Genomic DNA, 22,868 nt, shown 5'->3' with positions numbered 1-22,868 from the left:
TGGGCAGCGGGCCGGGGCCGGGCGGCTGCTGGGCGACAGGCGGGGCGGAGGCGGCTCCCTCAGGTGCGCGGCTGCCCGCTCCGCGCCGTTCCGTTCCGCTCCGCCCCGCGGCCCGCTCCGCTCCACGCCGCTCCGCTCCGCCCTGCCCGGGCCGGGCCGCGGCGGGGACCCGGACCAGCAGACGCCCTGGGCACAACGCGGCCCCTGGGCTTCAAGGAGCGGGCAAGGAGGGTTTTCGGGGGGCGACATCCCAGGCGAGGGTGGCTTCCTTCGCCATCCCGCAGGAACGCCGCTCTGGCCGTGACTGTAGCCTATCGATCGTCATTGGCTGGTGTGATCCGAGTTCTTTAGCGGAAAGCTTTTACGTTAATTAGCATAATTAAGTTATAAAGGGATTACTCCAGCCCCAGTCCTTCCATAGGATTTACCTTTAGCTGAACTGCTAATCCGTTTACACCTAAGAAAGGAGGCGCGCACACAGCTCTGGTGGCAAACACACACTTTCCGGCATCGGGTTTAGAAAGCTGCAGTGACTTTGATACTAATCTATGTGGATACTGCGGCTCATGAACACGGCTATACTTAGCATTAGTCTAATGTGAACGGCGATGAATCACTGCTATCCCCAGGAGGAAACAGCATTCAGGATTTACTGCAGCACATTAGGTTAACTATGGCTCTATAACCGAACACCCACACTTTGACATCACGCAGGCGATGATATGCATCACTGACGCAAGCGCTGACAGGATCAAACACAAAGGCCACGGCAGTTGAAACAATAGAGCGCGCGGCTGACGTAGCAGCACACCCCTCCAACACTGACGGGCTGCAGTAAATCAATAGTCCCAGATGCCACAAATAGTTGCACCACTCTGTCTTTTACATAATGGCTGAGACTTCAAAAGTTTTATTTTGGGCTCCCAGCAGCTACAATTAATTACAAAAAACCAGTAACAACAACCACTACACCAATTGGGCTGCATTTGTCTTGTAAGCTGTGCCTGGAAAATATTGCCAAATTTGTACTTTAGGTTAACAGGCACTAAAAAAAACCAAAACTACTGTCAAAAAGAATCAGCAGCTTTACATTTATTAGGTGCAACGTAATCAAGGCGAGTAATGAGAAAGAAGAAAAGCAAACACAGAACTTACGGCTAGGCCTGAGCTGGGGAAGGGGCACGAGAAGGAACAGTGAAACACTGCAAGGACACAGGCGATCAGAAGACTTCAGTTTGCAATGCTGTCAATTTAACATATTCCTTATGCTCTAAATTCATCCTGACAAAACAATCCCTTCCCCCATCCATCTGTCTACTTTTTGCCACTAAAGCTGGGGAACAGCAGCTGACAAAGCAGCAACATCAATTTAAATATATTAATTGGCTACAAAAAAAAAAAACCAAACAAAAAAACCCAAACATCTATCAGTAGACTGCAGGCTGGCAAATGGAAGGAAAAACTGAAGGTAAAACGGTCACATAGTTCCTTTCAAAAGGGGAAAAAAAGCATCAGTTTCCTCCACAGAGACTTTGGAATAATGGATAAAAGAGCAGAAAGCTATGAAGCCTAACTACAGTATTTCTAAAGATTACATCCTAATGAGATCCTGATCTTTCCCATGAAACCATACATATGTATTCAGGAAAAAAAAAAAAGAAAGATGTGAAGTCTCTTCTCAGACAAAGTGGAAGGATGACAGGTTCCTATAGCACTTTATCATTACTACAGCTATCAGTTTTCTTTTATAATGGCCTCACCTATGTTCAAAGGAAAAAGGTGACAATGGTTTCTATGTTTAAATGTTAAACGTACTTTCATTTCACTTGTTTCTAAACAACGACCATTGTGCAATTTTGTGATTTAAAAAGACTACAACCCCACATCTTAGAACAGAGCAGCTTCACCAACACGAGAAGTTAAACTTGGGAGCTTGCGCAAGGATGATTTTAGTCTGTTGAGATAGATTAAAACATATATTGTTGAAGTTTCTGAAGAAGTAATTGTGTGACACAGTGATCAACCCTATCCTGCTTTGTTAACAAAAAGTACCAATGAATCAAAGATGTTAATGTGGGAATACAACACAGACTTTGTACTCTGCAACAGAGATTGTTACGTTGCTCCATTTTGTTTGCTGTTTTAAGTTTAGACTTAAGGTAATTATTTAGTTACTGTGGAAGAGTTATGTCAAAAAACTGTTCTCTCTCCATTGAAGTCTTCCAATTTCAGTATCAGGTGAACCATAAATCATTGCATTTCAAAGGGAGACAAATGTGATATACCATTCTTAACACAAGAGAAGCTTTGATGAAAATGTTTTTATTCTTAGCAGGAAAAATTATCTTCACTCCTCATCTAACTGCATTGCGTATTTGCGTATTTTTTTCCTCAAGGAGAGCCTAATTTCCTAGCACTTACGCTAAGCAGTATTGATCCATGACTTTTTCAGACTAATATTTAATATTTGTGCATACTGCTTAATCATGTTCCATTTGATTCACAACACTCAGGATGTACTACAATTTAATCATGTAACAGTTGTTACCACTAGAATTTGTGCTTTTCTAATCAGAATTATTTTTTTGGCCATATAGCACTGCAGACCAGACAGTTTATAAAGTTAAGCATTACTACTGATAGTTGGTTGTGGCTAAGAGATGAAAAATACAAGTGAGTCTCAACAGTTGGCAGTTTTTGATGTGTAGACAGTGGCTTCTACAAAAGAGCATGTTGATTCAGAGAAGAGAGATCTTGAAGGGAACAAGCACTAACTTCAACTTCCACTCCCTACTCCCGCCCGGTTGTGCCAAAAATTAAATTATGTAGTATAATTACTTGTAAAGGCCTTCTCGGCATCATTATATTCAATTTATTACACTAATGAATTATTTTTTCTGCGCATACTTACCTGGCTACATTGATTTGAAACTAGAGTGTAAAATTATCTGGCACGTTCTGCTGTCTCTGAGCTTATGTACAGAGAAGTCCCCCCTCTTTTGTGCAAATTTCTTAATGTTCCTCCCTCAAATTATTATACATATTATACATATGTGTGCACGTATATATATATATATCTACATACAAATTATGGCTTGAATATGACTTACCGAATATTACTTATAGGATACATTAAGAAAATCAACAGCATACATATAAATGCTGAAACAATTTTACCAAATTCTAGGGTAAAGTATTTTGAAACTATGGATAAAAATACACAGAAGGCTCTGTAGATATAATAGAATTCTGTTTGTGCAAACTGTGATTGAGTACTACAACACATATAGTGTCAGAAACTCAAGCAAGAAATTAATACCAGAAAAGGCCGCCAAGAGAAAATCTGGTGCCCAACTCAAATGTTTATTTCTATCCAAGGCAGACACCTCTAAAGATGTCTACTCTGAGTTCCTGGAATCTACTAATAACCTGTACTTTCATTTGAAAACCTCCGAGTTGTTTAGGCTTCAAGCTAATTATATAAACAAATACAGTACAGATTCAGATGGTCCTTTTAAAATAAAATCAAAGAAGAAGAAAAATTATTACTATTATAAGCAGCTGAAGTCCTTCTAATATCTAAAATAAATACCACACACTTCTTTCTTTAAAGGAACCACTTTGGGAGTGGTAATTTCTAACTGCAAGACATAAAACTAAGTTAGCAGGACATGAGATGTCTCAGCTTTCCAGGCATCTCATAATCCAAGATTTTATGTGATTTAGCAGAAAGAGGGGAAACTAGGTAAATATAGAATGACATTGGCTTCACAACTAGAGTTCTAATGTGCAAAACCAGGACTAAATCCCGTTCTTAGAAAAGGTAAAAGGTTAGTCATAACTGTCAATTAAAAAACCAAACCAAAACAAAACAAAAAAATAAACCCCCTCACACTCAACAGCTCTGTCCCACTGAAATTTTACTCTCTTAGATACAATTCTTGCATTAGGTAAGTTTGCTGTTCTGGAGAGATTAAAAGGTCTTCTGTAACAATACAAAGAAATGGAGAGACTTCAGTGCTACAAGACTTCCTCTCTTCACACTCACCACATACAATTATTTTTGTATGTCCACCAGCAAAGATTCTACCAACATTGCAGTTCCACAAACAAATGTTCAGATGTAGGTTTCTAAACTATGAAATAAATTTTGAAGTAACACTTTATTGCACAGTTTTGTTTCACATCATTAGTGAAGAAAACAATTCCTGAAGCTGACAATTCACAAGGTGACATTTGGTAATGTAAAATCCTTCTGTCATGACACAAACTGTAGGGAAGAAGCCCCAAGCAAATTACACAATCTTCGCATGACAAAAATGAGACATAAGACCAAACTGAAAACATCTGATGCTACACACCTTACATTTTACAGCATCTAAAGCAAACATTTGGCTTCAGCAGGGTGATTCACTGGCTGCCTCTGGAGGACAGCTCTGTGCTTCTGCACATTTATCAGAGAGCCATCTCATACCAAATGACACAAATCATTAAGTACAGACAGCGTATCTTCAAGTAGATATCTGGTTCAGGCCTGCTCTAGTCACTCTTCTGTCCAATTTCAGTAGAATACATCAAGTTTTCTGAGAGTAGATTCCCAGTCAGGAAAAGAAGGTTTTCCTATTCAGTTGGTAGGTAGGCTAAATTCTGTGCTATGCTCAGGCAGATTAATCCCACAGTTTGCCCTGATCTAGGAGAACACCAGACTATGGAATAACCTGGGCCAGTGGTGCTGAAGATGGATCACTAGAAACTCAAATGCAACACATAAAGCTCTTGTCCATGCTGGAGATGCTTAACTCCTTTAATCCAAGAACTTCTAAATGGGAAATACAGAGCCAGCCTTTAAAACAGGAACCAGAACACAGGACTTCACCTAAATCATGCAGGAATCCCTATTACATTGACAGAAAAAAGCAGACTGCCTTCTCTTGTAGTTTTCCTCTGGAATCTTACCTTTTTATGAGATGAAAATGCCCATCTCCTAAAGATGACATGAAAAAAAGCCTGAACTCAGAATATCCCAGTGCCTGCTGGCTAGGGGACTCTGCTGGAATTGAGCGCTACAGATTCAGATTCTGTGGTACCTCATAGAGCTAAAAACCTCAGAGCTCAACCCTGGGCGAGTGCTTTAGCCAATTTCCCGCTGCTGATACTGTTTGCATTTGGGGATAAACTTAATATAGCCTCAGGAAACAAAGAGCCTATCTTTCTTTTTTGGGGAGAGAGAAAGGCAACATTTCTATACTGTCTCTGTTGTCTCTATTCTAGCCTGTCTTTGACAGCTGGCTTCTGGCTGTCCCCCCGCGACCTCATGTTTTGTACAATTACAGGCATGTAGGGAATGCCATGGTCATGTTGTGGTCAGAACAGGAGAAGCAATGGATTCAATGTGTTTTCTAGGATTAGGTCATGATGCAGCGTGTGACCTGGGCAGCGTCTGAGACTTCTGCAGCTAAAAGCTTCTGAAGTTAGAACTAAGGTGGAATCCAGACACTCTCAACGTGACCCTTTGTGATTACAGTCCATCACTGAGACATACTTTTTATATCTTTTTACCAATAACAAGACAAGCCTATGAAGGCAGCTACAATAGGGAAAGTTCTGAAGACAGTGGAAATAAAGGTTGTACTGAAAAACTAATGATCTTGAAAATTCTTAGTAACATTGCACCTGACATGATAAATACTTAAATATTTAGATTAAGACTTCTGATTCTGCTGATGATTTAAGGTCAACACACAAGAATTTTCACGTCCAAAAAGCTTTGCTGAAATTTGGTCCAAAATTAATTAACCCAAAATCAGGGTACATATAAAAAACCCTGATGTTCTCAGACTTCACAATGCAGAAAGGCACCAGGCTTACTACTGACACACGCAGCCTCTCCTGTAGTGAAATGTTTCTACTGTTGTACAGATCACTAAACACCTTCAACCAATTTCCACTGCAAACCTCACGTTTTACTGTTGAAAGCAATCTGAAAGTTTTTTTCAGGGTATGGCTTAGCCGAAAAAAAAAAAATCCCCACAGTCTAACTAATAAAGGCTTTTAAAAAAATTATTTCTATCTTTTAAACTTGTTTTAGCATTTGAAATTTGGTCTTTCGGGTGTTTTGTGTGACAAAGGCTCCTTGATTCTTCACAATAAACTCTCTACAGATCCCTTCAACAAGGAATTATTTTCTCCAAATCCCAAGCAAGTTATCACACAGGACAAGTATGTAAGCTCAAACATTAAGAGCATCTATGACAAAGGTTGTTTTTGATAAAAAGCTTTCAACAACACTAATAAATATGTATTATCAGAAGGAAAGTATCTGGTAAAGCAGTAAACAGGGACCAGACACAAAGATAAGCCTATGCCATTGCATAGGCTCTTCAAATTCAATTTGCTCTGTAACCAAATACATTTTAGAAAGTAATGTACTCACTGCTTTGGCAGCCAAAATGAACTCAGAGCCAGAAAGAACTATGTAAGGAATCTACTTACCTGTGCCAAACAAGGGGCCAGAGATGAAACAACTAACTTGGCTCAGACATATAGAAGTTGTCATTCCAAACCAGAAGAAAGGGAAAAAAGACACACACATACAGTGGAGCTCCTTACCATACATTATGTATGGATCAATATATCCCTCTACTAAGGAGGTGAGACAAGAAAATTGCTTAATAGCTGGAAAGTAAACGCGTCCTTTGTGCAGAAACCTATTTATTGCTTCACTACTGTCTGGATGCAGGAGATTTAAATTTTCCATTCCTGGACCGTCAGGGCTCAGGGACTGAAAAAGACCTCATGAATCAAGTCTATTCACCTGCAATTGCTGCTTCATTTCTCTCCTCCATTATCATACATCAAGATCCATCACAAATGGATCCTACATAAAAGCATCGAGACCAATCTTAAACCAGTCATTTCTTTTACCCATACATCTCCCACTAGAGAGCTGTTCTAGAGCACAACTCTCCTATGTAGCCAGGAGGTTTCTTGAAATTAGATAAAAGTTATGCATAGCCATTTGACATCCAGCTGGGCTCTAAACCAACTCTGGCATTAACTTTTTTTTTTTTTTTTTAAATCCCTGGTGTTTACTTACCTATTCCTAACAAAACTCATTTTTAGCCAAACAAACGAAGCTCTTCTACTCTCTTTTTATAAAACAAGCTCCTCATTCTCCTGAATATCCCAATAGCTCTTTCCTACAACACCTGGAATCAGCTTCATGTCATCTTTTGTGAACATAAATTATAAAATCACAGTTGAGGTCTCAGCAGAACCTTGTAAAATGCTACTAAACGTCCCAAGCTCTACTAGCAACAACTGTCCAGATGCATTTTATGATCACAATAACCTTTCTAGATACATTACACTAAAGATAACACTTACCTTGTGGGTCAAATAGCTTGCCTGCTTCCTCCTCCTCAAGTTTCAAGTGAGGAGATCCCTGTTTATAATTTATTAATCTTATGCATGACCTTGCATTGTATATAACTGCATTTCACGCGGTTCAGGGGTACCATTCAAACAACAATCCTTTAGATAGCCAATGCATGTTCTGTTGATCTTTTACCACTTCCGGAATCCACATTTTCTATGCCACTGGAGTTGTTTGGATGATCAGCTTTGCTGAAATGCAAAGTGTTTCTAGAATATCTCATAAGCTGAAAGATACCCGAGTGAATTGGTCACTGAGTGATTAAGAAGGGATATATTTACATTCTAGGCTAGCTGTGCATCATGCTTTAGCATTCAATCCTTTCCTATTTCATTCACAATTTAGAACATAAAAAAAATTCTAGCTTCTCTGCTAGAAGCTCTTTAGAGAAATAGTTCTTTACTATATAGAGAATAGTTCTTTACAACTGCATTCTCTCGTCCTTCTAGTTACTTCCCACTGGCCTTCATATCCCCCAAAGCTATATCCTACATAGATATAACCTTACCTTCTTTTTCTATATAGCACGTTCCCAGGCACTTGAGACCTCCCATTCAGTTCTCTGAAGCTGCACAGATATGTTTACCTGCCAATATCCAGACACAGCAGCACAACACCACCATACAATAAGAAGATCCAGCAACGTACATTTACGTGCTTCTGAAAAGAATCCCAAACCCAACACCCTTCTATTTAACTGCTGTCCACAACATGAGACTAGACTCTTTCCCATCAAAAATAACGGATCTGTTTTTCAGATGAGAGGATGAGGCTTGGTGACTGAAAAAAAATGACAACATACTGAAATTCTATGAACATAATGGACAGTTGGAAGGCTATTATGAACAAATCAGTGCTCTGGATGGTATTTTAAAGACCTGTCAGAGGATAAACTGGGGAAACAACCTAGAGATAAAGCTGTGTGGGCACATGAATAAGACTCCTAGTCTAGTCTAGTATTTGTCATGTTTTTGCTGGAAAGCAATGCAAGGAAACTTGAGAGCGTATATAGCTGCAATTACAAGAAATATAGGGTATTTCCAGAGTACATTTTCCTCCTTTTTATGCAATCTTTCTTTGCGTAAGAATTAGAAGCGTGCAGTAAGAATAAAAACACACCTTTTACAAATAGTTTTTTGAAGAGGCTACATACACATCTTGTCAGATCTAAAACCTGTGTAGAAAAGCACTGTTCTAACACACACGGGCCAGAAGTCCACAGCAAAAAGCTATCAAACCATCAACAACCAGTCTCAAACCCTCATGCTTGGCAGTCCTCTTGTACCCACTTGCAGTACAAGTTGGATAAATGAGTGGAAGTTAGGCTCACAGCAGCCAGTCCTCTGCATCTCTGTTCAGCATTTGCTGATATTCACTTTTATTTTTCAACTCTCTTAGCAGGTGATTTTTAAAACTCATCCATGCTGGAAGAACTTTAACTGGTTCCTGTTGCTCAGACTGCCCTTGTAACTTAACTAAGTATGTTCACTCATTGATGCATTGCTTAGTCACCAGATGCTCCCCAAAACTGGACGGCCAGTGGTGTCACACCAAATCAGAGGCAGTCACTCTGCTTTTGACCCCTTACTATCCAATTGAGAAAAAAAAATCTCTTTAAGAAAAAAAAATAGTGTAGCTTCTCAAATACCCAAACTCATCTTGGGCTCTAGGCACTCCAAGGATCTGCCTGCAAGACGGCGTTATTTGTATGTAATATCTTTTGGAAAATAAGAGTAAAATGTCAAATGAGAATTCAGATTTAAATCTGAATTTTAAATCTAGGTAAGATTAGGAGGGCAACGAAGCTGGTGAAGGGCCTGGAAAACAAATCATATGCGGTTGAAGGAGCTGGGACTGTTTAGTATGAGGAAGAGGAGGCTGAGGGGAGACCTCATTACTCTCTACAACTACTTGAAAGGACACTGTAGAGAGGTTGGTGCTGGTCTCTTAGCACAGGTAATTAATGACAGAACAAGAGGGAATGGCTTCAAGCTCCAGCAGGGTAGGTTTAGACTGAACATTGGGAAAGAATTTTTCACAGAAAGAGTGGTCGGGCATTGGAATAGGCTGCCCAGGGAGGTGGTTGAGTCACCATCCCTGGATGTGTTTAAGAGATGTTTAGATGTGGTGTTGGGGGATATGATATAGGGAAGAACTTTGTAGTGTAGGGTAGATGGTTGGACTCGATGATCCCAAGGGTCTCTTCCAACCTGGATGATTCTATGATTAATCTTATTTTTTTTTGTTAAAATCAAACAAAACAATTCTGTGACTGATCACAAACCAAGAAACAAAATATATGGAAAGCATAACAAAAAGTAAGAATAAATGCAAACTTAAGTATGTTTCATATAATTTTCTAAACCTACTTGCTACTTAAAGAGTTTTACTGAGAGGTCTCTTCGCTGCATAAACAGTAAGAGCTAACTCTGTCAAGAGAGCAGTGCCTTTCACAGCACAACTCCTTCAAGGCTAAAGCAGTTGAGGACGTAACACAGTAGTACTTCACTTAAATGCTGTGTTTCAAGAGACTACCTTAAATGCAGCTCATGGGAAGAAAGCTCATGGGAAAAACACAGAAAAAGAGACGACTCTCTGTAGACACATCTTTCCCCTCCTCTCCGTCATCTTCAACTTTCATTCTGATTCTTAGAAGAGAAGGCTGCAGTATCGTTAAGTCACAGCTCCCGGACCTAACAGTTCTTTCCCTGCCCTCTTCCTGCAAATTTGACTGCTTGCTTTAGTAGCTTGGTTTTGTTTTTTTTTGCTAAAGCTGCGTTTTACAAGTAGGGCTTTCCCCACTTTGGGACTTTGTTTCAGCCTGTGGTCCTGTTGTGGTCTTTGCACAGCACAGTCCTTCTACTTTAAATGGCCTGTCTGTATTTCATAAGATTCTTCTAGGGTTGTTGCAATACTTTGTTACGAAGAGGTCATCGTGAGAAGTACTCACTATCCTACTCACAGTAACTTCCTCACATCTTATTGAAACTACAATTCCATATTAACCCCTTTTAAGAATTATTAATGAAGCAATAATACAGACTATCGGTTTGGCATTCATAGTTCTTATTGCAGCTCTTTCCTCAGTTGCCTTGGAAGGCACATCCATTCTACCTACAAATACAACTGTCAAGATCATCCAAGGGAAACACAATATACATGGTATTTATGAAGATGGCCCGTATGTAGAGCACCGAAAGGAAAAGTGAAACCCCCGGAAAATGGGCTACTGGAAAAACAAATTTAGAACAGGCACAGGAGATTAGACCATATGCTAACAGAACAGCTGATTAATCAAAAGGGAAGGAAGGTGTAGTCAGCTTTTCTAGCAGCTCTAATGCCGTTAACTTGAGACCCATCTACAAGTTATTGGGTGCTGTACAGCCACTTGAAAAAATCCGAGGCTCTTTGGATGGTGTCCTTGGGAACCTGCTCCAGACAACTGCATTTTCTGGAAAGTTCTTTGCAGTGTGAGAAAGAGCTTCTCTTTAGCAAAAAGAAAACAAGAACAACACTATGGATAGCTGTATTTACTACCACTGAATTTGGCCCTTCCAACTTTGTTTGAAACTCCATGTAATTATGCTGTTTCTTAATGGCTTTAAATGGCTGAACTTACATGCTTGTAATTGGTCTTTAAGTCACATTACACAGTAGCTGTTTATATTTGTGCACAGCTAGGCTATATGTTTGTAATGACCTTGTTATCTTGTTCCTCTTCTTCCTTTCCCTCATTTGGATAATAAACTGTTTTAGATGTAAAACAGATTGCTGAATGTCTGCAAAAGGACGAAGGGGAAGGGAAGTTATATTACCATGATTTTAATGAAGTTGAAGAGTGTCACGATCATGTAAGTCATGCAAGCTGACAAAACCTCAGTCATTTAACAGACAGTCAAAAAAAGACAACTATAATAATTTACTATTAATAACATATGCACAGCCATATCTATCAAGCCATGAGCTACTGATTCATCCATTAGAAAAAAGCAAAACTAAGAACAGAATAAAAAAAAAATAAATCCCTGGATTCAAAGTTGCAGCATTCAGTTAGATATTACATTCTGGCAAGAAAAGTGTACCTGGATCTATGCAGACAACACAGTAGCCTTGCACAGGTGAAAATGAAGGAAAGGGACACTAACCTCCTGGTCTTTTTCTTTTGCTACCTTGGCCCTCTGTCTACACAATAACTTTTAGCCTCAAAGGAGAAAGCATGAAGGCAGGGAAATGTCAGGCCCTGTAAGCTGGTGGTGTGGCTGCGGCAGCCTGGACATGCGTGGGGAGCTTGCTCTGTCTCGAGGAACTCTGGAAAAACAATGGCCACAGCCACACATAGCTGCTCCACAGCCACAAAGACTTTGGTTTCCTTCCCAGTCTCTCTGCCACCCTTCGTAACTACCACGTGCCTGACAGTGGTCCACAAGATAAGGCAGCCATGACTACTTTTTAGAAAAGAAAAGTAAATTGAAAGTAATTCAAAGCTATTTCTTTGTTAACAGTAATTCTTTGATAGAAGTCCGAATACGTTCAAAGCTACAGCTATAAATCAAGGATGTAGCAAAACAACTTGAATCTCACAGGGTAGAATGATAAAGGAATTTCCTGGGGTCTTATCTAACAATCTGTAAGATTTTCCAACAGATGACACACGGGCCTGTATTCATACTGTACATGTGGTAAAAGAGGATTTAACAAAAGTCCTTGATGCACAGAGTTCTAGCCCTTCCATTTTTATGAAACCCAGTGCAAAGTCAACTTAAAAACATTAAGTTTGAGTTTCTATAAAATAAAGGCATCACTTTTAAAAAAAGAATTAATGAGGTAGTGAAATTGAGAAGCTTCTTTCTCTACTTAATAAGCTAGCAATCTTCATGAAATGTTATTATTTCAATCAATCAGATTGCATCCAATTAAGATGCAGAAAAAGCTATCAGCAGAAGTTATTCTAAATGTTAGGATATTAAGTGAAAATACTAAATAAAATATTTTTCAAACTTCTCTGCCTGCATCTCTGATCTTTGATTTACTTCAAACTGCTAACTACTTACACTGGACAAACTTTCTACTTACATTAGAAACCAAGAAGAGATCCTACCTAAATTTTCTCCCCATAAAACAAGTAGTACAGGGCTACTTCACAGTCAGGGAAGAAAACATATGAACTGTCTGCAGGGCCAGGGGACTACTATAATATTGCTAGAGGCAGACCTGCCAAGCTTAACGTGCTTCATACAAGACTCATCCAACTGACTCCAGGCTCAGCCTACAGTAGCACCTGAATCTCAGCGGTTTGAATTAATACTTCACAGCCTTGTTGGCTAAACACGACTGACTACAGTCATGGAAATGAAATTTCAGGGGCATTCTCTAGCTGCAACTTAGGGCTGTAACTCCATTCCCAACATGCACCTCCGAGTACTGTTACCTTCCTTGTAAAATGTGAGATGTTAGAGTCTAATGGAAATGGATGAGTTCAAAGAGTTCAAATGCTTGAGGACAGAGACATTCACTGTGGGTACAACTGTGAAACAACACACTCAAATGAGATGTTTTCAGGATGTAGTCTTACTTATTTCAGCTCATAATAGCCAGGCTTTAGTTCCAGAATGGAGACATCTCATTTAGGTATCTAAAATTATGTGTCTGCATGCAAGTTAGGACTTTAAACTCCCATTATAGCAACTGGAGATCTAGTCGGTACAGACAGTGGAGCCTGGAGAGCTATTCAGCACAAACTGATGTCAGCTGAAAAGCACTGACTGTACTATACCTAGTGACTAAATCTTCACTAGTTATAATGGGAGCTTAGATCCAAGGCCACATATAGAAACACACATTTAGCCACCTAAAATTAGATGTCTTCAGTATGCAGCTGAAGCACTGATATTTCAAACAAGCGTCTCCAGAACCTTCCTAGTGTCAGGCTGGGTTTGCAGTGTGGAGCTTGCAGTGTAGTGAAAAGAGGGAATAAAGGAGGAGATTAGAGAAGATAAAAAGGAAGATTAACTGATCAGAATATACAGGAAAGGGAGAACCTGACTGAACACCTTATAATAAATATAGTAAGTTATGAACTCATTCACATCTCAAAAGGTGTTACATAAGTCAAGCCAGAATAAGAGAGACAAATACCTAATAGAAGAATGAGAAAATAACGATATTAGATCTATTTAATACATTTTAAACAGAAATCAATGACAGAAAAATTAAGTTTTCCCTAAAACACGCTACAACCGACACTGTAAAAGAGATCTGAATGCATTTCCCTTTTAATCTGGGGTTTTGTTGTTGTTGTAGTTTTTAAAATTTGCTACTGAAGAAGGTGATAAAACAGGTCTACTTTGCTTTTTAATAAAACTTTTGCCAAGTTCAGTTTATTCTGGGAATAGCATGTTTTAGAAATCTAGTATGTATAATCCTAACAAAGTAAGCACAACAGTTAACGCGAGCAGCTCTGGCTGAAAAAGCAGCAGAATAAAGTAAGTTTCTACAGCAACAGCTTCTTGTATCATCCCTGACTGCTTCTTTAAAGGGCTGGAGGAGACTGGGACCACCAAGACCTGGTCAGTTATCAGATTTAACCGAGAAGAAGGTCAGGCAGTTCCCACAGAAGGCTGAGGAAGCCCTGTTATGAGGCTAATTCTCATGGCCACTCTCAGAGCAGAAAGAGCTGGATCTAAAAAACAGACTTTTGGATTGCTGTATTTTATTCTGGTCAGGGGAATAACCTGTTTTGCACTACTTGGCAAGATTTTTTGAGTTAGTAAAAAGAATTTGAGAGATGGCCCTGAAAAGAGTGAAGATTGTCTCTGCCCTATTGCAAAAGGGACTAGAGAATCAAGTAGACATACCCTGAGCTAGCTTTAATTCAGCACAGTACTAGCAGTAGTACTAGAAAAGCTGCAGCAGCAGGGCTTACAGACTAGTTTTAGCTGCCAGTAGTACTTGAATTGTGGACTGAATTTCTCCTATGTGTCAAAGCCAATACATGAGCATTCTACATGCACCACAGTGAGGGCTTAAATCCAGCATTATTTCATTACCTTATTAGAAAGGTATTTGCCGTATCTCCATCCAACTTTTATGTTAACCTACATGTAAAAGGCAGAAGGGTAAGTCTGTTTGAGGAAATTTGCCATGACATCCATGCACTCTGTTTATCACTCTAAGCTATAAAAAGAGCAGCTCTGACTTACAAATATTTTGGAACGAGATAGCTCCAAATCAAGCTGCTACAACCACACTTTGTGGCCACTTTCCTCATCATCTTGTTGCAACACAGAAGAGAATCAAGTCTCCTTTGCAGTCATACTCCTGCATAGCTGACCAATACTGATGTTCTTATTTTCTGTTTGACTGCGTACCTGGAAATAAGAACATCTATAAAACAATTTAAAATGTGTATATTGAAGGACATTTCCAAACAGAGATGCTTTAAAGTTAAGCTACTCCTAGACTTAGCTCTGAAACTCTACATGGACATCCTCAATCAAGAGTAAAGTGCCTTTAAGTCATTGTAGCCTGTAACCTCATACTTTCAGATGACTTGTCTTCGCTTTCCTCAGTGCCTTTTATGAAGGCCCTCTAAATACTTCCGACAGAGATCTAAAATTAACACGTGGAAGAGGATGTTAATCTAAGTATCCATATCCAGTTTCAGCCTTGCATATCATGTTTAGTCTTATACAGCACTCACACAAAAAGAATGGAAAGACAACTGAAATGATTTAGGGTGGGGTTGGTTTGTAGTGTTGTTTTTATTTTTTATTTTTTTTTTAAATGAACTGATGAATAAAACCTCACATCTGTGTCTTCAGAAGGCTACAGTGCAGAAAAGCTGTAAAGCATCCTTGAAGATGAAAAGGAAAGAAAACAAACTTACACACGTTGTCATGTAACATTTCAGCATTTAGAAGTGAGAAACAGGTAAATGGAAACAAGGATGAAGAATTATTTTCTTCTTGGGCTACAGAAAGGAAAGATCACTCAGAGCAGCTTCCCTGTATGGCTTCAGTAAGCTGTTCTTAATGGGAACAGGAAAACTAGAGCACTAAATTTTGTAATACGCATCTGGGTTTACTTGTAAGGTTTCATTATCCAGGCTCTTAAACTACCTAGAAGACTAGAGATGCACAAGAAGAGAATTCTTGTTTACAGTGGTTTATTCATTTTGCTAGTTTGTCCCATTGCTACAGATCTATGTATTTAAATAAATAGTCTTTTATTCCTAAATTTTGCCCAGTGCTAAGGTGGATACCAAGCAATTTAACAAACAAGATACAGTACGATCTCCTCTTTCTGATGATAGCACACGAGGAAATGGAATGGAGCTGCACCAGGGGAAGTTCAGGTCGGAATTCAGGAAAAGGTTCTCCACTGAGAGGGTGGTCAGGCACTCGAACAGGCTCTCCCATGGTCACAACACGAAGCCTGTCAGAGTTCAAGGAACATCTAGACGATGCTCTTAGTTATATGCTAGTTTTAGGTGGTCCTGTGAGGAGCAGAACTTGATGATCTTTATGGGTCCCTTCCAACTTGAGATATTCTGTGGTTTCTAGAGGTGATGTCACCCTTAAAGCCAATATATGGGATCACTACTGCAGTGCCAGATATCCTACTATGTTCTAAAATTCCCACAGAATGACAGCGCACACTTCCTCCACCTAATACAGTGGGTTTAGGATTCAATAATAAGCTGTGGTCTTCTTGTGAAAGAGGCATCTTCCCATTAGGTTTAGATTGGAAGTAAAAAAAAAAAAAAAAAAAAAAAAAAATTCTTTCTTATGATGACAGGGGTGAGATACTGCCAAAGGTGCCCAGAGAAGTTGTGGATGACCCATCCCTGCAAGTATTCAAGGTCAGGTTAGAGAGGGCTTTGAGCAACCTGGTCTAGGGGGAAACCCTGCCCATAGCAGGAGGTTGGACTAGATGATCTTTAAAGGTCTCTTTGAACCCAAACCATTCTAAGATTCTATAACAGGGATTTTTTTCCCCACAGTATTCTGGGTAATAGGCAGGTTTGGTGTTGGAAAGCTGAAGTTAATCTTAGAATGAACTAAAGTTTTTGTTTCACTACTGTAGTCTGAGAATTTGTGATCTTTTTTTCCTCTTGACTTCCTTAAAAACACTTTTCAGAAGTATTATATTACTTATTTTAAAGGGAAAAAAACAAGGTTAAGATTGTTTAACTTTTATCCCAGAGACTAACCTTAATACTGATACTTCATTTTATTTCAAAGTTTGAAGTATTTATGACTCATTCTAATTTACATAAATTTTCTTATTATGAAAATGGCAATTCTCCTTTGCACAGACATATAGAACATGGTCTCTCTTATTATGTCAAGTAACATTTAATAGCCCTTAGCTGTAACTTGGGACTGTTATAAAATGTGCTCAAGATGAGTCATCTTCATTCATTTATTCTGCAATAGGAAGAATTCATGAATGAGTGATCTGCAGTAATTCACTTCTACAAAGAGAGCCCATTCATACATTTCAAACCTGGTTTTCTGAATCACTGTAATGTAGCTGATTATTTCACTTTAACAGAAGAAAATTTTGGCTTAAGGGAAGTTTCCACAGAAGTCTGAGTATATGTGAGAAGTTTCATAGATTTAAAAGAGCTCTTCTGAAAATAAACATTTTGGTCTAACACATGGATACACAGATATCTTCGTATCTATCCAGCAAGAAAAGCACAGTGTCTTTGGAAAGTAAGAGACTGACAAATGGTTTCAATTGAAGTTGCGTCAAGAGGGGGCAGAAGTCATCACTATCAGACAAACCAGTAGGCATCCAAAGAAAATATTTCATAAAACCAGAAAAATGGCCACTGGCACACAGAAGGGCTCATTTGAAGCTGTATTTAAGTCAAAATACATGTAAAAGAAAAGCAACTAAGATCCAAGATTTCTAAATGCAGAAATATAAAGGAACCACACTTCTTATTTTACAGAAATATAAATGCAAGACATCAATAATAAAATACACACATTATTATAAAAAGAATGGGATTCAGCAAGGAGGAAAGGTCCCTTAACAGCCACTGCTCTTTTGCCAATCTTAAGATTATTTCCTGGTTTGAAATCTCTTAAGAGCCTTTTTCACCCAATTTTAATTGCTATGGAAGAGGCCCACATTAAGAAGCCACTTCTCACTTATCATAGTTCCAGTCCAGTCAAAGCTTTACAGATCATCTACGAGAGTTACATCAGCAAACAAATGGTGAGTCAGTACAGAGATTTGGGTCTAAATGCAGCATTTTCTTCAGAAACTTAGTTCACAGAAAAACCACAGTGTGCTTCACCATTAATTGGTGCTTTCAGTTTTCATTACGCCATTGATTCAAGGATAGCTCTAAAATAGCGACTTTATTCACACCTCCCCTTTCTCCTGAAGAGACGCTGACTCTCCTTGTTTTCAGGTTGAGAAATTCTACTCTGTGCACAGAGTATCCAAAGTAAGGAGAGTCCTCTTTACAAATAAAATAACAATGACAAGAGCAGCACAAAGATTAATGAAGCACCTCAACAGACAAGGATATGATACAAGAAAATACAATTAACATTATGGTTAGATTTATAAACATTCCACATTGATTTCAGCAGACAGTGCAACCTCAAGGTGAACTGACCAGCAATAAAGCACAAGAGAAATCTAGAATCATCTGAGGAACAGTGACTTACCAAATCACCCGAACTATGGCATCCTCATATCTATACTTCTGTTGGGGATCCATGCAGGAGCACCTCGCTGTCTCTCAACTTTTACTCTTTCGTTTTAGTATTATACTTCTATAATTTCAATTTAAACATATGCCCATGCAACTTGCCTTGCAAAGAACCTGAATTTACATTTTATCATTTTCATCTTTGGTCAATGAGTAACATTCCAAATTCTTATTATCCTTTGTAATCTCAATTTTTTTTTCTCTTTTTCCTTGGATATCTTTTGGTAAGACTATACTCCGAAGAGACAGCAAAATGGTGGCTAACAAATATGTTAAGTATAAATTAGAATAAAGACTTAGAAAAACAGTACTTGAAAATTTTATGTTCCTTTAATAAAATTGTACTACGTTCAATATTGAACTGAAGTCCTTGTTATTTGTAGAATATTGAACATCCCACAAAATGTGAAGTAAATGAAGTTCTCAGAACCATTTCATTCTAGAAAGTAAACATCAGAAACGTAGAGATATTTGTTTGGTGGTCACTTACCATTCTATACCAAATAAGTAAGTGTTGTGAATTCTACATGTAAGCGTTACAAGATACATTTTGGAAGGGATAAGGGAATGTCTGTCATAAAGTACTAAGTGCATTTTATGAAAAATCTTTGCTTGTACTAATGCTTTTCCTCCAGGTGGATTCTGAGTGTGATACAAGATGAAAATGTATTAATTGCAATATGCAATATATTTGTTGTACATAATTATAATTTTTCCTGTGGGCAATACATGCTGTGATTTTGCAAAGTAGTATACAGATACACATTTTTAATGTAATACTACCTCTTTTTACATAGTACATCACAGAAAAAGCTAAACGTATTCTTTGCAGAGACTTTTAAGTCAGTCAGAAAAGAGTGTAAAGATGGGTAAATATTTACAAAAAAACCTGAGATTGGAAAAAAGTATTAGGAAACATTATAACTAAATTAACTTCCCACTGATTGCATCTGCACTGAATTTCAGCCATCTTCATTTTCTTCATGCCTTTTTTGAAATAAGCATCTCTGCACGTTTATAAGGTTTCCTCCAAACCATACTCATTATGCATTTCCGCATCTTTAACTTTGATTTGACCTTATGACTGAGTGCATACAGTGAAGAAAAGAAGAGGGAACTGATGCGAGCTTCCTTCCTTTAGTGCCAGTGCAAGAGTCTCCTGTGCCTGTAACTCATTTTGGGGACAGGTCATCCATTTTGTAGCCAAGTGAAGGGCAGACTATGTTTGAGAAGTTGTGGCAGAGAAAAAAGGACCATCAATACCAAATTAGTTTCTATAGTGTACACCATCTGAAATTGTTCACTTTATACAAATCCATACACAGAAAAAAGGAAAGTAGACATTCCTTGTTAGTTGCAACACATACAATGAAAAAGGCACAGCATCAATTACTAAGGGAATTTCTTCTTTAAGCCAGACAGACCCAACAGGCCAAGAGGTAGAAAGATTCATTGGCATAGCACTCGTATAACAGAGAAACATCTCAGGATTAGCAAGAATAGACCAGAAAAGCAACATACATAAGATGATGGCCAACTCAGATTCTGTCCTAAGATCAGTGAATGTACAGATATAAAAAATTTCTATGCCCTCTGTTTTACTACCAACTATAAGCTGTATTTTCATTTAATGGAAGGGGGAAGGACAAGGAGAATGTCTATATGACAGGAGGTTTGCAAAAGCTGGGGAACTGATTTGAGATGTAGGTTCCTAGACTGCCAGTGCCACTTTTCAGGAAAGTTGTTAAGACCATACGTGAGCTTACACTTCATGAGACCCAGGAACAATTGCCTAATGACTGCTCACACTCACTTTCATATTTAAAGCATAAAGAAATCAGCAGCTGAATCAAATCACAATACCAAGCTGTCTACTCGGAATGCAAGAGGGACCAGGCAAAGATAAAAGCTGTACCATGAAAGGATAGAACCGTATCTATAATGATATGATCTCAGTATTTTTGCAGTTCATCACATACGCTTCCTGCCTTCAAGATGATCATGCAAGAAAAGTATTAGTTCATTCCACCCCTCAACTAAGCCCATCTGATAAATCAAAATTAAAACCAAAAATGCAATGCATGCCATTCTCCTCAGTATTTTGTGCACCAGAAGAAAAATACATCTTATCTGTTCAACTTAAATTGCAAGACAAAAATCACTATGTTCCCTCAGATACAGCCAAGTAATTATTACACAGCTATGTTTCAAATAAGCCCTACAGAACTGAGCTACAACACAGATACATTGGTAGCTCAAAGGAAGCAATGGCACCATGCAACCAGCACAAAGTTTTGAAAAATGGTGCTAATGGACACGTAAACTTCAATTATTGTCAATATAAACTTCATTACAATCCAAGCCCTCCTTTAATCAGTTATTTTGTAGCCAAAGGACCTGCCTATGACACTGGAAACCAGACCTTTTGTCTGTTCTCAGACTGGGGAGAGGGGGGAAAGGAGCTGGAAAATACTTACTTCAACTTCCCAATACTTACTTCAACTTGAGTATCTGTTGAAGCTGGGCCAACATCCAGAAAAAAAGAAGGTAGGATTCATTGGGCCAGCAGATCATAGAATCATAGAATGGTTAAGAGTTGGAAGGGACCTTAAAGATCATCGAGTTCCAACCCCCCTGCCATGGGCAGGGACATCTCCACTAGAGCAGGTTGCTCAAAGCCCCATCCAGCCTGGCCTTAAACACTTCCAGGGATGGGGCAGCCACAGTCTCCCTGGGCAACCCGTTCCAATGCTTCACCACCCTCACAGTAAAGAATTTCTTCTTGATATCTAATCTAAATCTCCCCTCTTCCAATTTAAAACCATTACCCCTTGTCCTGTCACTACTCTTCCTGACAAAGAGTCCCTCTCTGGCTCTCCTGTAGGCTCCCTTCAGATATTGGAAGGCTGCTATGAGGTCTCCCTGGAGATAACAAGGAAAAAAGTGACCCCATAACTGAATCTGTGGATACTCTCTTATAACACAGTAAAGCGGTATTCTAAACAGCAGCATTATCTGACTGCTTATTTCTTGCAGCTGTAGGCAGGCTTAACTGGTAGCTATTTTCATTCAGAATAGAAAACGACATCCAAACTGACTGTCGCATAAGGGGATGCTACGCTTACATGAAGAATTTGTATTTTGAAGGTGCACTTGCTAGAACTCAGAAAGGAAACAATTTGGCCCCTAGAGATAGTGAAAATCTAATAGTGGGATAACAGAGCTACTGTTGGGACAGGCAAACAATGCCACATGACAGCAAGGAATAAAAAAATATACTCAAATTAACAACTGCAGCTTTTAGTTTGAGGTATGTGTAATAAATGAAGTTAGTCAAAAGTTGCTACAACAGCACTTCGCTGTTTTCTTTGAAAACTGAAAATTCCCCCAACTTTCCCTCCCCAACAAATTAATCTAATATAAGAAAAAGTACTCCATGGCAGTAAAATCTAAATCCAATGATCTTTCACACCTAATCTTTTTGGTCTTTAAACTGCTCTTGTATTTAAAATAATTTGTCAGTCTTTTACTGTCAACACCACAAATTGCCTTTCTTTATCCTGATGCGGACTCCGGAAATATTAAAATAAATTTATCAGCTTTACCTGTAATGCACTGAAACTGTCCATCTTCTCTTCTTATTGTAAATGCTTCCCCTGGATTAACTTGCACAAGAATAACCTTAAAAATAAAAGAGCGTTTACAACCATTACACAGGTATATGTTACAGAAATCTGGTGCGTGCAAAAAAAAAAAAAAAAAAGGTTTACTGGGAAAAAACAACTTTTTTTTTCTGGTTAGTAAATACATTATTTTTCACTTCACACTGCTTCCTGCCTTTATTCCACAAAGGAAAAAAGAGATAAGAGCAAGAACAAGTACAGATATTACCAAACAAACATTTTTCAAAGAACTGAGAGTAACAACTCAGTAAAACAGTACCTGTACAAATTTTATTTTCTTGACTGTTTAGTATATTAAAAAGCTATATGTACAGCTTAAATTATTTCAACAAATTACATTAATCAAACCATTACATAAAGTTTCAGAAGGAAGCCCAGAATTTCCAGTGTTTGAGGTTTCATCATAACCACTTGGCAAACAGTATTCAACATAAGGGAAATATTGTGTCATTTCCTTCTTTACATGATCCAAGCATGTTTGTACATTCATTAATAATAAAACATTATTAGAAGTCATGGCAAAGTAAGTGAAGCAGATGCACAGCATGAAACAATATGTATAGTTTTATTTGTGGAAAGATGTTTATCCCAATTTTGTAAACCCCAGCAATGCAGAATTGATAGCAAAGCACAGTTATCAGCCAAAATAAACAGAGGAAGTCTGACATGTACCAAAGCAGAAGCATGTTACCATTTTAGATTTCTATATTCTCTATGCCTTTCTGTGAGAGAAAGAGTTTGTAACCATGAAGAACCAAATTAAAATTATGAACAAAGGGAAAAAACAGAATGGCAGGTGCATTTCATAATTCCCTTTCTGGACACGTCTTTCTTCAGTCTCACTCGTACATATCTAAATACAGTGTATGTCCTCTTCCTGCTGTGAATCAGAGACAGACAGGTCTTTATATACATAACTCTTCAGTATTATGGCCAAAAAAGTACTGTGTTTAATTGCTAAAAGAAAATAAAATCTGTCTTGTTTACAAAAAAAAACACACAGCAAACTTGAGTG

General features: G+C 38.5%; 1 protein-coding gene across 1 annotated transcript in view; it reads right to left on the bottom strand.

Moving 5' to 3' along the window:
* The window catches only part of FNDC3A (fibronectin type III domain containing 3A), a 107,223-nt gene that overhangs the window by 62,152 nt on the left and 22,203 nt on the right, over window positions 1-22,868 (bottom strand). The window contains exon 2 of the mRNA XM_074148101.1: window positions 21,776-21,851. Coding sequence (XP_074004202.1) covers window positions 21,776-21,851 — 76 coding nt within the window. The remainder of the gene's footprint in view (window positions 1-21,775; window positions 21,852-22,868) is intronic.

The sequence above is a fragment of the Numenius arquata genome, chromosome 1 (assembly GCF_964106895.1).
Source record: "Numenius arquata chromosome 1, bNumArq3.hap1.1, whole genome shotgun sequence".
Classification (NCBI taxonomy): Eukaryota; Metazoa; Chordata; class Aves; order Charadriiformes; family Scolopacidae; genus Numenius; species Numenius arquata.
This window is presented reverse-complemented; position numbering and strand designations above follow the sequence as displayed.